General features: G+C 47.0%; 2 protein-coding genes across 8 annotated transcripts in view; one reads left to right on the top strand and one right to left on the bottom strand.

Annotated features, from left to right (window-relative positions):
- IL23A (interleukin 23 subunit alpha) overlaps nucleotides 1-1,297 on the top strand; it is a 32,988-nt gene extending 31,691 nt beyond the window's left edge. For 4 of the 5 annotated variants that reach the window (XM_059886293.1, XM_059886294.1, XM_024991618.2 and 1 more), the window contains exons 5-6: nucleotides 567-713; nucleotides 827-1,290. In XM_059886293.1, the coding sequence (XP_059742276.1) occupies nucleotides 567-713; nucleotides 827-988 (309 nt within the window). In that variant the 3' untranslated portion in view covers nucleotides 989-1,290. Of the gene's footprint in view, nucleotides 1-566; nucleotides 714-826 lie in introns of all 5 variants that reach the window. The other variant, NM_001205688.1, reaches the window with a different exon arrangement.
- STAT2 (signal transducer and activator of transcription 2) lies at nucleotides 53-15,816 on the bottom strand. 3 transcript variants are annotated; one of them, XM_059886296.1, is made up of 24 exons: nucleotides 15,588-15,816; nucleotides 12,631-12,774; nucleotides 12,328-12,481; nucleotides 11,887-11,982; nucleotides 11,623-11,712; nucleotides 11,456-11,531; nucleotides 10,951-11,036; nucleotides 10,639-10,787; nucleotides 7,619-7,777; nucleotides 7,421-7,513; nucleotides 7,145-7,204; nucleotides 6,766-6,786; nucleotides 6,454-6,547; nucleotides 6,025-6,072; nucleotides 5,861-5,944; nucleotides 5,616-5,714; nucleotides 5,379-5,514; nucleotides 5,205-5,257; nucleotides 4,985-5,079; nucleotides 4,233-4,369; nucleotides 3,878-4,060; nucleotides 3,580-3,637; nucleotides 2,446-2,774; nucleotides 53-2,162 (listed from the first exon to the last, which is right to left on the bottom strand). In XM_059886296.1, exons 2-24 carry the CDS (start codon nucleotides 12,759-12,761, stop codon nucleotides 2,020-2,022), a joined length of 2,574 nt encoding a protein of 857 aa, XP_059742279.1. In that variant the 5' UTR covers nucleotides 12,762-12,774; nucleotides 15,588-15,816; the 3' UTR covers nucleotides 53-2,019. The 3 variants fall into 3 exon arrangements, with proteins under 3 accessions (XP_059742279.1, XP_059742281.1, NP_001192618.1); NM_001205689.1 differs by lacking the exon at nucleotides 15,588-15,816 and having other exon boundaries at nucleotides 837-2,162; nucleotides 12,631-12,761; XM_059886298.1 differs by lacking the exons at nucleotides 5,861-5,944; nucleotides 6,025-6,072.
- Nucleotides 15,817-15,991: the final 175 nt, after the last annotated feature.

The following is a 15,991-nucleotide window of genomic DNA, read 5'->3' as shown; positions in this document are numbered from 1 at the left end:
TGTATCTGTCCTTGTCCATTCAGCCTGCTGTAATAATAAACCATAGACTCAGTAGTTTATAAACAACAGACATTTATTTCTCACAGCTCCGGAGGCTGGAAGTCTGAGGTCAAGGTGCCAGTGTGGTTAAGTGAGGGCCCTCTTCCAGATCAGACTTCTTGTCTCCTCACATTGTGGGAAGGAGTAAGGAGTTCTGTGGGTCTCTTTTATAAGACCAATAATTCCATTCATGAGGGCTGCATCCTCATGACCTAGTAACTTCCCAAAAGTCCCACTTCCTACCACCACCACACTGAGGGTCAGGATTTCAACATATGAATTTCACAGGGGCGCAAACATTCAGATCACAGCCATGTCTTAAGAATGGCAAATATCAGGTGAGTCTTTGGTGGAGTAATTAGAAGGGATCTGTTTTCTTTCTTTCATTTTGATTTTGGCTGAGCTGTGCTGTGCCCAACCAAGGATCAAACCCATGGCCCCTGCAGTGGAAGCGTGGCATCTTAACCACTGGACCGCCTGGGAAGTCCCCATATCTGTTTTCTTTCATGGCTTTCTTTTCTCCCCAGTCCTGCTTGCAAAGAATTCATCGAGGCCTGGTTTTTTACGAGAAGCTGCTGGGCTCAGATATTTTCACAGGGGAGCCTTCTCTACTCCCAAATGGCCCTGTGGACCAGCTTCACGCCTCCATACTGGGCCTCAGGGAACTCTTGCAGGTATGAACTAGGGACCTGGAGGAGAGGAGCTTGCAGGTGTCAGAGACAGGGCCTGGGGGTGGGGGTGGGGTGAATGATTTAGTCTTCTCTGATTGTGTCCTGTGTCCTTTCAGCCCAAGGGTCACCACTGGGAAACTGAGCAGACTCCAAGCCCTATTCCCAGCCAGCCATGGCAGCGCCTCCTTCTCCGTCTCAAGATCCTTCGAAGCCTCCAGGCCTTTGTGGCTGTAGCTGCCCGGGTCTTTGCCCACGGAGCAGCAACTCTGAGCCCCTAAAGCCAGTAGCTTAAGGATGACACCCAGACCTCCGTGGCTCAGTAATGCTAAGATCAATCTATCAACTAGACACCTGTGAGCCAACAAGTTCATTGGTCCATTAATTTTAATGAGACTTATTCTGTTGAAAAATTACCAAAACTGACTGACTGACGATGTTGACCTAGGAGAGGCTGAATATTTATTACATGGGAAGGGAAATTTTGGGATTATTTATAGTGGCAGGAGCTTGGGGATGAGGATTATTTATTATATTTATACTGAATTATGTACCTTTTTCAATAAAGACTTATTTATGTGGATCTCTAAGTCTAGGCTTGTCAGTAAAAAGAAACAGAATGGAAAAAATAGGGCCAAAGCACTACAAAATGTATCCTTCTGCTCTGCAGGGCTACGGTGGAAAGGGGTCTTACCTCGTGACCCCTTGGTATATAGAGTAACTAGGATCTTTTTGGCCATAATCCCTGCTAAGGCTGAGCAAGCTGAATGAGGTTACAAGGGACTGCAATTGGGAAGTATCGCTCCTAAGCATAGCCCTCTCTTGCTCCTTGACCCAGGGCTTCCTTCCCTTCTTTCTTGGCCAACAGTGTATTTGGCCAATGACAGGAGTCCCCAGGTACTGCAGGATCAGAAGTTAGAGCTGTTATGAGCAGAAAGGGCATTCCAGAAAGATGAAATGAGCACCAGGTTAGTCTTATCAGTCACTAAAATGTTGAAAGCCTTCCATACTGGAAAGAAGCCACTTCTCTGAGCCATACAGGAACCTCCTAACTGTCCTGGTCTGCCCTTGAATGCCTGTACCTCCCAGCACAGCAGGCAGCCTCCAGGCTCCTAGTCGGAGCCATGGGTAACATCTCTGCTGATTCACTGCTGCCTCTCCCTTACCCATATTATGCTTCTCCCTCACATTCCCCCAGAGTTAACCCAGTTTAGAAGGGGCACATGCCTCATGTCCCATCCTTGGAGAGCAGTGTCATGATGTGAGGGGTACGAGGGGCAAATGCACAGAAAAATCTGAGGCAATGTAGCTCCTAGTAGTCAGAAGGGCTCAAGGGCCCATCTGCATAGAAGTGGCTGGGGTTGAAGATGTCAGCTTCATCCATGGTGTTCTGGCAAGGCAACACTGGATCACCGTTTGGCATGATTTCTTCAATCCTCATGCTGTTCCTAAAGACTAGATCATCCAGAGAAAGAAGTCAGGCCCTGATCTCAGACTAGGAGTTCCCAAACCAGCAGGCAAAGTGAGAGAGGATGGCAGCAGAGGCCTAGATAGGGCCTGAGGGGGGCATTAGGTGAGGTGGGGGAGGCATGTGTATTTCCTAATGAAATGAATTGCAGCGAAATCAGCCTTTCTCCAATGAGGAGCTTAGAACACAGGCTTTTTCTGTAGCGAGTGAGGGAGGGGAGTTGGGAAAGGCAATGCGTCCTCTCTTCCCTGGTTGCACATCATCACTTACTTTCCATGTCCTCAGTGTTCAAGTGTCTCAGATCATAGGGCAAATCTGGTTCTGGCATGGGCTGTAGTTCGAGCTCTGGAATAGGCTCCAGCTGCAGTTGTGGTCCCGGGTGTGGTTCTAGGACTCCCTGTGACACCTCGCCTAGTGTGGGCTCCAGCGTGGGCTCCAGCATGGGCTCCATGCTCAGATCCAATCCTGCCTCCAGCAGTGGCTCTAAGTCCAGGCCTGGCCCGTGCTCAGGCCCTGATGTGAACCCCAGACCCAGCTCTAATGACTCCAGCTCTGGCTCCAACTTGAGCTCCGGCAGTTGCTGCAGTTCATCCACCTGTCTGGATACCCAATACAGACAAAAGAGCAGGGCTCAGTTGTTTAGGTGAAGTGGGGAATGGCAGAGAAAGCAGAGGCTATCTTTCTAGTCTAAAAAGGCAACAGAGCAGAGGGCTTAAGACCATAGGCTCTGGAATTAGGCTTACTAGAGTTTAAATCTTATCATTTACTAGTTGGGGGACCTTAGGCAAAGTGACCCAACCACTCTGAGCCTAAACAAGCATACTTCAGAATACTTGAGAGGAGTAGGATGGTTAAAATCAGGGCTCTGGAATTTGAGAGACCTGAATTGCTGATCAGCCATGTACCCGAGGCATGACACTTCACCACATTATACCTCAGGTTCCTCAGCTGAAAACAGTAATAACAGTTTTTTTTTCTGCCTCACAGGACTGTTATGAAATCACTAAAGAAAACGAACACAAAGCTTTTAGCCCAGTGCCTGGCACATAATGAACTTTCATTAACTGTGGCTATTACCATTTCTGGCTTGGCTGGGTTCTCATAAGGATTAAATGAAAAAAAAAAAAAAAGTTCTAAAAGAATCTAGTACTATCCTTTGCATCAAGTAGATGTCCATTAACATTAGTGATGATGACGATTATTATCAGGGAACCCCCATGGAGACAACCTAAGGATGGCAGCAGGAAAATAGAGAGACACTAAAAGAGTAGGAAAAAAACCCCAGAGGGCTGGGGAGCCTGGGTTGGTAGGAGAGAAGGCTGAGGAGACCGGAACTGGGCAGGTCTGGGTAACTATATTAGCCAAGAAGGGTTAAGGAAGGTGGGCAAAGAGTTCATATCTCACCTGTTAGAGACAAAAATGAGCTTATGTTTCAGGTATTTCTTCCGCTCCTCAGGATTAACTATGGGGGACAGACACAGGAGGCAGGGGAGGTCAGTGGACTGGACACATCGCCCCAGGGTCCTCTAGTGCAGGTGGTCCTAACTGCCATGTCTCCCTACTGACTGACTAGCAGCGTCCCACAGACAAATCCCTTCCCCTCTGTGGATGTTAGTTTTCCCATCTTGAAACGGAAGAGCTGCATTTATGGATGCCTGTGGACCCCTGCATTCTACCAGTGAAATATATCAATGGTTCTCACTTTTCTCCTGGGAGTAGCAACCAAAAGCCTCATCCCGGGGGATTCGCGGGTAGAGGAAGCGCAGTGGGTTCTCAGGTATGTTCTCCTCCGTGAGCATCTGGTACTGGCTGATGATCTTGGTCAGTGGGAGTGACTGCAGCACCTCCTTGGTGAAGGGCTGCACAGAGTTGATGAGCACCTCGTCTAGACAGCGGAAGTAGGAACAGGCAGGCTTGAGAGGAGAGGCTGGGCCCGAGGGCTTCCCACCCTGACTGCCCAACCCCAAATCTGCCAAGGGATTTGGGACAGAGCCAGAGAAGCCAAGGGCAGTAGAAGGGAGGAAAGGAGAGGCTGAGGGAACGGCAGAGCTGCTGACCATCATCTTGGTGTTCCACCCAGGAGCAGGTAATGCCCCCCTCCAACGTTTCACTAAAGCGCAGCAGGAAGGTGCCGGAGACAGTCTTCTTCAGCAGCCGGCGCACCTGGTTCCGGCTCACAAAGCCCATGATACGTCTGCAGCATGGAGAGCAGCTGTGAGGCCCTGCTGCTTCCTACTCCCCTTGTAGAAGGACAGAGTGCCAGGGCTGGGCCCCAGCCCTGCCAACCTGTTACAGACTGTTCTGTGTTGGCCAAGTCATTTCACTTGACTGACAGTATCCACCTCCCAGGGCTGGAAGAGGTGTGAAGCTTCAGTGAGATCACACAGGTGAAAAGCACCTTGTAAAAGGCAAAAAGTGCTGCCTAAATGGGCAGGCAGTGTGGTGGAAAGTGCACAGGGGTGGGGTCAGACAGCCCTGGGTTCGAATCCCGACTGTCCCCCTGGTGTAACTCCCTTAATCTCCCTGAGCCCTCACTTCCTCACTTGAGGGTGGCAACACCCACCACGCAGCTGGGCTGAAAGGATTACATGAGAGAATTCATCAAGAGCACCTAGTAGGCTCTGGAACACAGTGGATGCTTGACAAATACAGGCTAGGAGACTACTACTGCGAACTTGAGGGGGTGTGACCCTGCAGCGGGTTTTGCACACTCCCTCTACTTGCCACACGAGGGCGCACAGAGTCCACTCTCAAGCCCAGAAAGGCAGCTGGGCCTGAGGGAGTGGAAAGAGGGAGACTAAGGCCTTACCCATCCTTCCAGAGATCCTTCAGGTGGTCATGTATCAGGTCCAGAATCTTGTCGAGCCATGTCCAAAACGGTAGCTTGCCAGGGGGACTCTCTCGCTGAAGGAGGAACGGCAAGGCAGGAAGAGGTGCAGAGCTGCCCCGGGAGTGGAAAGCGAGGGGTGGGGGAAGGGCTAGTAACTGGATGGGGCCAGGGGCCAGCTGCAAGGAATGCAGGGAATTACCTTAATGAAGTCAACCCAGGACAACGATGCACCCTCAGTCCTGGAGTTGTGCCCTGTGGAAGGACAGTTCAAGATGACGGAAGGAGGCAAGGCCAAAGGTCCTGGGACAGCAAGGACGGAGGGCTGGGGCAGACAGAGGCTAGGGAAAGGCTGACAGAAGAGAAGTATCGATACCAAACAGCTTGTCCCTCAGCATGCCTAGCTGGTCTGAGTCAAGGCCTCGATTAACATAGGAGGAGAATTGCCAACTGAGAGCAGGGCCCAGCAAGTTCCATGGGGCCTTCGGGGGGTTGGAGAAGAACTGCTGATCCTGCAGAGGTGGGAGGGGACAGGGTGGCTCAGAAGCAGTGCCCTCACACCAAGCTCCACGCCCCTCCTGGCCTCCCTTCACCTGTTGGCCCCACCTCCTACCTGGGGGTTTGAGCTGAGCAGATTGAACCAGAGAACAGAGGCCCAGGCAATTGAGAGTTGGTTCATGTTAGAAATAATCACCACAGGGAGGCTGTCCGTCTGAGGAGGAGACAGAAATCACCAGCGAGGGATGTGAGGTTTCCAACTGTAGACGTTTGGTAAGGGCCTGATCACAGCCTACCCTGAATGGTTTCTGCTTAACCCCTCCTTATGTCTCCCCATAAATGCACTTCATTTTCACTCACTGTCAGCTCCTGCTTCAGACCCTGGTAGGTGTATTTGACTGTGAAGCTAATGATGTGCAATTCCTCTGTAACGGACAGCAGCCCCTGGGACAACAGAAGACTCAGTAATCAGAGTGCCCTCTGGCAAGTTCCTCCTGCCCCGTAACCCTCTGTCCAGGCCTCACCTTATTGTTGCCTTTTCCTGAACCCCCTGAACGCTGCTCCACCAGAGTCTGTGAATGGAAGGGAGGGAGAAAAAATGCCAGAGAAGAGACCCCAGGGCCCATGGAACCCCGGCTTTGTCCTCAGGACTTCCCAGGGCCTGGGAACTTCCCCCAGCCTGTTCCATTGCACTACAGGCTTAAAACAGCATCCCTCTGGGACTTCCCTGATGGTCCAGTGGCTAAAAATCCGCCTTCCAGTCGACATGGGTTTGATACTTTGTCTGGGAATTAAGATCCCACATGCCACAGGGCAACTAAGCCCATGTACCACAACTAGAGATCCCGCATGTCACAACAAAGATGTCATGTACTGCAACAAAGATCCAATCCAGCCAAATAAACAAAAATAAATATTAAAAAAAAAAAAGCATTCCTTCTTAACCACCTTACCAGGTAGCCAAAGTCCCAAATTAAGCCCTGAGTCTGGCCTTTCTCGGGAGTCAAAGTTTTCTGGTTTGAGGTCAGAATGTTGAACTTCCGGAAGCTGTTTCGAGGAAAAAGAAGATATATGGAGGTCAGGAGCAGAGTCCGGTAGGAAAACAACAAAAGTTTCACTTCATTTCAGACCTCCCCCCTCCTTTCTCTGTCTATGCACCACACAAATCAACCTCCTCCTTGTCTGTGTCCCCATCAGGGCTGTCACATGTGACTGTGTAGCTCATGCAGTGCACAGAGTCTGCAGCATCCTTGTTAGGTACCTACCCTTGTGATTTGGGAGAATCCCTAAAAAGAAAAAAAAAAATCATTAGGAAGCAAAATAATGTAGAAGTGTTTCAGTCTTTGGGGTCAGACAGACCTAAGTTCAAATAGCTCACCAGTTATGTGGCTTGCACTAGAGATATAAAGTGCATTGATAATATCTAACTCCTGGGGTTCCTGTGACAATTTTAAATTGGGTACTTGACAAGCTACATGTCACATAGTAAGGACTCAAAAGGGATGAACTATTTCTATGAGGTAGTAATGGAAGAGGAAAGAACACAGCCCTAGGGCCTGGTTGTGAATGGTAGCTGTCTCCTCCACTCCATCATCCCGTGTCCTGGGCGCCTCTGGGTCCCACCCTTCACCTGCCCCAACTTACCTGTCAACGGAGACTTCTGCAGTCAGTGATTCATTGCCTTCCTGGAGTCTCACTAGCAGCCTGGAGGAGAGGGAGGTAGATGGGGGAAAGTGGTCAACCTCAATCTCCTGGATAGAACAGATGTTTAAAAAAGATAAGGGAAGAGATGAGAAGGGGTAAGTGGACCAAGGGGAAATGAGAGAAGAAACAGCTCAGAGTGAGAAGATCTGAAAAGCCAAAGAGCACGCAGTGTCAGGGCTGGAAAAAGAAAGCAGGAATGAGTTCTGAGATGCCAACCTTGTTCGGACGGTGAACTTGCTCCCTGTCTTGAGGATGAGGGGTCGATGAAGAGTTTGGGGCATGCAGGGCTGATTTTCTACTACAAAGGCTCTGGAGAGATGTGGAGAGAATATATAGAGGTCAGTATCTGTAAGAATGGCTCCCTTGGTCCTTTCCCTCTGGCCTCCCTGAGGGGTCCTTTCTTGGCCTCCAGACCTGTGGAGCAGGCGCTGCAGCAGCTCTGTGACCTGGGCCTCCCGCAGGTCCACCCCTTTGTTCAGAGGGTCCCCATCATAGGAGACCATGTGACTCAACTCCTTCAGCTCCTTCAGCAGCTGCCGCAGGTGAAACAGCAGCTTCGCTCCATCTGTGAACCTGGGTAATGACATAATCCAAGGAAGAAAGAATCATGAGTTTCCTGGAACCCCCAAACAGGCTCCAAAAGCTCCCCTTTAACTATGTGGAAAGTCATAAACTGATTGGGACAAAAAAAGAATCCAGGAAGTGTATGAAAGATTATTCAACATTGTTCATAATGCAAGGAATGAAAATGAAAGCCACTTTCACATATAAAACCAGTAATTCATTAACATAATAAAGATAACATATGATGCTTCATCTCTACTTTTTTTTAAAGTGCTTTACACATCTTCATGCATTTAATTCTTAAAACAACCCTATGAGGTAGGTACTATTTTATCCCTATTTTACGGAGGATAAAGCTAAGGCACAGAAAGAGTGAAGTGACTTGCTCAAGGTCATAAAACTAGTAAAGAAGGAAGTTGTATGTGGTCCCAGGCAGTCTGGCTGTACAATCCATACTTTTAACTTCTATATTTTACTGTTTTTATAATAAGATATAAGAACAATAGACAATGTGGTAACAGGAAAACAATCGTCCACTACATAAAAGCAAACAGACTGGGATAGCAGTTTGGAACTATTTTTTAAAAAGCCTCAAAAATGTATATATGCTTTATAGTATTCCATTTCTAAGATACACCCTAAGGAAATAATCAAACAAATGGACAGACAGATGGTCACAGTTCATGGCTTTGTTATCTGTAATAGAAAAATTAGAAACACTTGGCACTGGGTATACGTGGTGGTAATTTAGTCGCTAAGTCATGTTTGACTCTTTTGAGATCCCACAGTATAAATTATGTTATAGTTACATCGTGGAATACTATGCAACCATTAAAAATAATGATAAAATAGGTGGAAAATTTTAATATGGAAAATGTCCAAAAATATTAAATTAAAAAATATAAGATAGTATACATATATGATATAATCTGATTTCTGTTTAAAACAGATGTATATTTGTGTATATGCACAGGGAAAATCTGGAAAAATGTATTCAAAAGCATTAACAGTGGGTACCTCTGCATGATCAGATTATGCAGATGGATAATTTTTACTTTTTTTCCCTCTCTTCAGTAGTCTGAAATTTTTTCAACTGGCATATATTTACAATCAGAGAAAGCAATAAAGCTCTTTGTATATAAAAACAATGAAACAAAAGAACAACACAATAACAGCACCACCACCAAGAAAAGATATATTTTCTAACCTGGGAATATCACTTCCAATAACTTACAGAAATAAATTAGGGTTGTAAATAAAGATGTAACTATGAGGTTATTTCTGGAGGAGGAAAAGGCAACACACTCCAGTATTCTTGCCTGGAAAATTCCACGGACAGAGGAGCCTAACAGGCTACCGTCCATGGGGTCACAAAGAATTGGACATGACTCAACACGCATGCAAATGCACAAGAGGTTATTTACTGCAGCACTGTTTAAAACAGTGAGAAATCGAGAATTCCCTGGCAGTCCAATGGTTAGCACTTCCACTGTAAAGGGAATGAGTTTGTCCTTGGTCACGGAACTAAGATCCCACAAGCCAGCACAGCACAGCCAAAAATAAAAAAAGCAAGAAATCACTCACAGGCCATAGTTTGCCAATCCTGCAACTGTAATTTAAATACTTATCCTGTACCCTAAGCCCTATACACCTGTTTTCAATTTACCTGAAAGTTGTGATATTTTTTATTTATTTATTTATTAACTTTCAGCTGTACTACACAGCATGCACGACCTTAGTTCCCTGACCAGTGATCGAACCCATGCCCTCTGCAGTGGAAGGGCACAGTCTTACCACTGGACCGCCAGGGAAGTTCCCTGTGGGGTATTTTTAATAGATTAAATTATAATAAATTTTCTCATAAGATATTTAAATAATAGGTATCTTTCAAATCAAATATATTGAAGGACACATTAGTTATTTTTTTAACATCACAATAGATAATATAAGATAGTTTACTAGAAAACAATAGCAAGAAATTAAAAGCAACCTGAATATCCAAATATAGGAGTTTATTAATTAAATTATATTACTCCCATAAAGGGAACTATGATGCATCTATTAAAAGTATCATGGGTAGGGACTTCCCTGCTGGTTAAGACTCCAGGCTTCTACTGCAAGGGGCATGGGTTTGATCCCTGCTTGGGGAACTAGGATCCCACATGACGTGTGGAATGGCCAAAAAAAACATATCACAAGTAAATATTATATAATGCTAAGTTAAAAAAACAAACTCACAGGTCTCAAAGTAGTTTGAACAGTACGTTTCAATTTTTGTTTAATATTATAGTAGCTACAACCTGATATTAAGGTTAACAGGTAATTTTCTTTTCCTTTTTTTGGTGGCATTATATTCATTGCACTAAAAAAAGGTAAAAAGATATTTCTCTGGTGATTAAAGAGGCAGGAAAAATTGGACTGTGGATCAGAGTCTTTCACCAAAGCAAAGACTGGGCTCTGGGCTTGCTGAGTGGTGAGAATGAAGAGCAGCGTGTAGCTGCAGTCAGACAAGGGAGCTGAGGTCATTCTGGGGAGTAGAGACTAAGGAGGGCGGTGTCTCTAGTCATATACAGGCCATTGTGTGTGTGCTCAGTCAACCGTGCCTGACTCTTTGTGACCCCACAGGCTGTAGCCTGCCAGGCTCCTCTGTCCATGGGATTTCTCAGGCAAGAAAACTGGAGTGGATTGCCATTTCCTCCTCCAGGGGATCTTCCCAACCCAGGGACTGAATGCAGGTCTCCTGCATTGCAGGTGGATTCCTTACCACTGAGCAACTGGCGAAGCTCATTCAGGGCATTATAATCTACAAAGCACAGGTGGTAGTTAGGACTATGGACAGGTGAGCATGAAGTTGGGGAGGTGTCTCTCACCACTTCTCCAGCTGTTCCAACCCTCCGACAGGGGGCGCTCCAATGCAGGCTTTCTGCTGCTGGACTTTCCATTCCTCCAACTTGGGCAGCAATAGCTCAATTAAGGTAGTTAATTGGCCTAGCAGTGCTTTGGAGGCATCCAGCACCTCCTATGAAAGACATAAAGTAAGTACTGAGAGCCTCTTACCATTACCCTCCACCATCCAACTAGGCATAAAGAGACAAAGAAACCAAGGCCAGGAAGCCAGGGCTCCCAATGCCTCATTTTCCCCAGTTCCCTGCTGCCCACTCCTTCTGTCCTCTGACTCCCACCTTTCTCTGTCTGTCCAGTTCATTGAGTGTTTCCTGAAGAATGTCCATCTGTCTGGTCTGACGGGGGTCCAAAGAAGGTGTCCTCACTGGACGGCAGGAGAGGGAGGGAGACAAGTGCTCAGACCTAGGGCTCCTCCTGACCCAGACCTCAGTTAGAGTCAGGAGAAGGGAGTTTGAAAGGGAGAAGAAAGGGAACCAAGCAAAGCACAGGCACCCCTGGGCCCTCAGGCAAATTCTGCATCGTCTTGCTAGAACTAGAAGCCCACTCAATCGGCCAAGGCAGGTTCCCAAACACCTCCTCCAATCTTCACCAGCTATTCCTTGGTTTATATCACTACCCTGACCTATACAACATACCCTGGCACCTCCAGCATTGCATGGCAGCAGGACTATAACCAGCAAGATGCAGCCACAAGTTGATTACCACTTACTGGGACTTTTCCCTTCTGCTCTACTCTACCCTCAGCCTCCCGGTAGGCACCCCACCCCTCAAAGTGCTTTCTACCTGATTTCTCAATATTATATCGGAAACAGAAGACATCCTGCTGATCTTTCAGTTGGCTGATGGATTTCACCAGCTTCTGCAGAAGAGATGAGACCCCAGTGAGGCTGCCTCTGTGAGAGGAGGCAGGTTGAGTCCTGCCCACCTTGGCTCTTGCCACGTCTACCAACCTCCTTCATAGCCTGTAATTTCAGGATCCGGGAATCAAGTTCATGCTGCTGGCTCTCCCCAGGTGCTTCAGGGGCTGGCTCTCGTTGCTCCTGAAATAAAAGGCTATGAGCACATTTCACCTCTGACCTGTCACCCCTAAAATCCAGACCTGAAATTAAACCACAGGATGTGGAAGATCTTGTTCTGAGGCAAATTTCCTGAGTCCTTTCCATGGTCCCTCTCTACTCCAGGAGCTTTTCAACACACCACCAAATTGTTCTCACCAGCTGAGCCCTCTGAGCCCAGGTCAGAATTCTTTTTTCTTCCAGAAGGAGATTAAAGATCATCTCAGCCAACTGGGTAGAGCCAGTGGGAAGGGCCTGCAGTAGGAAAAGAGGAAGGATTGATAGAACTCAACTGCCATCAATAAACTACCACCTCAGACCCTCCACACTGGTGGCCTCGGTATTCTCCCCTTCCTCAGGATCCCAAGCCCTACCCCGTTTCACCACTGGTTCTCCAAACCCTAGCCTCTTTCTAATAGGATCATCTAGACTCTGCCCTTCTCTCTTCCAGGGATCCCCTAAATCCAGACTCTGTCCTTTTCCCCCCAAATCTTCTCCTGTCCCTTTGAACCTCCAGGTTCTATTCCACGTTCCATATCCAGAAAGTCCTCCTCTTCACTCAGCTCCCATTCCTACGTTATCCCCTGCTCCTCTGAATACCTGAATATCTCGATAGAATTTTCGCAAGTTGTGCTGTAGCAAAAAATACTCAGAGTCTTGGCTGCATCGGCCACACTCAGAGTTGAGTTGGTCCAAGAAGTGCAAGAATAGCATATTAGCCATGGCAGCATCATTTCCCAGTGCAGCTTTCTGCCTGTGGACCAGGAAGAACAAGGATGTGTGTGTCTGCAGGACTGGTACTATTTTGAGGCCATTCAACCCCTTCTGGCTGTCTCCAGGATCCTGGGGGCTCAGGAGAAAGAAATCACTCTCTTCATCCCCCCAATTCCCAGAAGGCCTCACCAGTTCTGATCTTCAATCCAGACAGCCAAGTGCTGTCGAACATCCATCGGCAGGAGGCTATTTGAGTAGAGCTCATGCAGCTGATCCTGAAACGGGCTGTCAAGGTTCTGCAGCATCTCCCACTGCGCCATTTGGGGTCTGAGCCTGAAGGATGTAGATTCCCAATTGGAAATTTTGCTGGACTAAATCATCCACAGTCTCATGATTATTTATTATTACAAATTTAAAAATTAAATCATACCAGCAAGAAAAAAATTAAATTCTAGATTGATCCCACTTCCAATCTTGGTCCCTTTTCCTCCTCTCCAGAAGTAACCAGTATTACCAGTTTGGTGCATATTTTTCTATGGAGTATTATTTAAGAGCTCCAATGTGTAGGCTTTTTTTGTTTCAGTGGTAATTTTCAAACACACAACAAAATTGAGTGAGTAGTACAAGGATCATCCATGTACCTGTCAGATCAGATCAGATCAGTCGCTCAATCATGTCCGACTCTTTGCGACCCCATGAATCGCAGCACGCCAGGCCTCCTGTCCATCACCAACTGTCACCCAACTTCAATAAGCAGTAATGGTATTTCCTCAATCTTTATCTCCCCCAGTGAACTTATACATGCATTTGTTTGGTTTTGTATACACTTATGCTGGACCATTTAGAAGTCAGCCTTGAGTTTTTATTTCAGCATTATCCCTGCTGGCCCCAAACCTTTTATCAGAGGCTGAAACCTCCGTGGAGATAAACTGCTCTCCCAGTTGGAAGGAGGAGCTCCACTCTTTAGCAGATGCTTCAGATGCCTAAACACTGTGCAAGGGGTCACTCAATCCCTAGGACTATGACACTTGTATGACCTCTGTCAATTTCTAATTCTTCATGTGGATTATCAACTTTGTGAGATAATCAATACCCAATTTCAATTGAGTGAAACCAATTTCACTCAAAACTGGTTTTTGCCGGTCACCAAACAGGCTGGGTGAAAAACTGTTCCCCTTACCTCTCCCTGCCCACTGCCATCTGTCTGTTTAGGAAATCTAAACTTCTTGCAGCCTGAGCCTAACAGAAAAGAATAAACACCCCCTTCTGTAGTCTAAGAAAAGGTCACATGATTTAATTACAAATCAAATGCTTAGGGTGGGAAAGATTCTTTTCCACCAGTATAGTAATCATTTCTTCCTCTGGGAAGTAGAAACAGGGGAAGGAAAGAACTGGGTAGGGGCTCCACCATTTTAACCCTTTTAATAGAGCTTGACTTTTTAAACTATGTATTTGTATTGCTTTTAAAAAACCAAATGACCAGGCCTCAGTACCTAAGGAACTAATCAGCTGGTATTAATAAAGCAAAGTGGCAAGTAAACCCTGAGGTTTAAATATGAAAAAAACAAGAAACCTGGCCTTCTTAAATACATTGCAAACATGGAGGTTAAGGGCTATAAACTCTTCTTTCTCCAGTTATCTATTACTCTTTCAGGTGCACATTTTGTTCTCTGTAAGCTTTTCTGAATTGAACTGTATTTTTTTTTCTTTTGCTGAGGATCAGAAATAACACAGACCATATGCAGGTCAGGAAGCAACAGTTAGAACTGGACATGGAACAACAGACTGGTTCCAAATCGGGAAAGGAGTACGTTAAGGCTGTATATTGTCACCCTGCTTATTTAACTTATATGCAGAGTACATCATAAGAAATGCTGGGCTGGAAGAAGCACAAGCTGGAATCAAGATTGCTGGGAGAAATATATCAATAACCTCAGATATGCAGATGACACCACCCTTATGGCAGAAAGTGAAGAACTAATGAGCCTCTTGATTAAAGTGAAAGAGGAGACTGAAAAAGTTGGCTTAAAGCTCAACATTCAGAAAACTAAGATCATGGCATCCAGTCCAGTCCCATCACTTCATGGCAAGCAAATGGGGAAACAGTGGAAACAGTGGGTGACTTTATTTTTCTGGGCTCCAAAATCACTGCAGATGGTGACTGCAGCCATGAAATTAAAAGACGCTTACTCCTTGGAAGGAAAGTTATGACCAACCTAGATAGCATATTAAAAAGCAGAGACATTACTTTGCCAACAAAGGTCCGTCTAGTCAAGGCTATGGTTTTTCCAGTGGTCATGTATGGATGTGAGAGTTGGACTATAAAGAAAGCTGAGCGCCGAAGAATTGATGCTTTTGAGCTGTGGTGTTGGAGAAGACTCTTGAGAATCCCTTGGACTGCAAAGAGATCCAACCAGTCCATCCTAAAGGAGATCAGTCCTGGGTATTCATTGGAAGGACTGATGTTGAAGCTGAAACTCCAATACTTTGGCCACCTGATGCGAAGAGCTGACTCACTGGAAAAGACCCTGATGCTGGGAAAGATTGAGGGCAGGAGGAGAAGGGGACGACAGAGGATGAGATGGTTGGATGGCATCACCGACTTGATGGACATGGGTTTGGGTGGACTCCGGGAGTTGGTGATGGACAGGGAGGCCTGGCTTGCTGAGGTTCATGGGGTTGCAAAAAGTTGGACACGACTGAGTGACTGAACTGAACTGAACTGAACCTAGAAGGTGGGATGGGGTGGGAGGTGGGAGGGAGGTTCAAGAGGGAGGGGACACATATATACCTACAGCTGATTCATGCAGATATATAGCAGAAACCAACACAATACTGTAACGCAATTGTCCTCCAATAAAACAAACAAAACAAACACACACAGACCAAAAAGTAAAAGTGTTGGCCAAGACGCTGAACCAATGCAACAATGCCAGGTTTCGAGTCTTGGAGGTAGGGGTGTTTCTGGAGTGGGGCATTACGAATGGACCCCTAGGTTGGACAGGAGGGGCAGCAAGCGACAGCTCCTATTTCTACCTGGAAACAGTCTAACCCCTCATGGGTGTACCCGCCCGGGCCTACCTTCCATCTGAGGAAAAAATTCGCGCCTCCACCTACACCCCCGCGCGCCCTCACAAGGCCAGTACCTGGTTAGGGTCTCAGGCCCAGTTCCCTGCAGTAGCTCCGGTCCAAGCTTCCGGTCTCCAGAAAGCGTTCCGGCACCAGGGCCTCCAGAGACGCCCTCTGCTTCTGCCGGCGTCTCGGACCCGCCCCCTTTCCGCAGGCTTGAGAAAGAGGCTGAATCTCAGAGTTCGTCACTTCCAGAGGAGCACTTCGGCACTGGCGGCCATTCAGCCAAACGCTTCCCCAGGCAGTGAGCTCATTGGCGCCACCACAACTCCTCCTTCCCCAAGGGGCGGGGCAAGAGGAGCCGAAACCACACCTCCAGCAGCAGCAAATGGTAGGCGAGCTCAAGTAAGCCCCGCCCCGTGTGTGCGAAGGGAGGAGTCCAATTAGCAGAATTGTTCAGGACTGAAACAGCTGATTTCCG

Source organism: Bos taurus, chromosome 5, assembly GCF_002263795.3.
Source record: "Bos taurus isolate L1 Dominette 01449 registration number 42190680 breed Hereford chromosome 5, ARS-UCD2.0, whole genome shotgun sequence".
Taxonomy (NCBI): Eukaryota; Metazoa; Chordata; class Mammalia; order Artiodactyla; family Bovidae; genus Bos; species Bos taurus.
The sequence above is the reverse complement of the archived record's forward strand: the minus strand, read 5'-3'. Positions and strand labels throughout refer to the sequence as shown.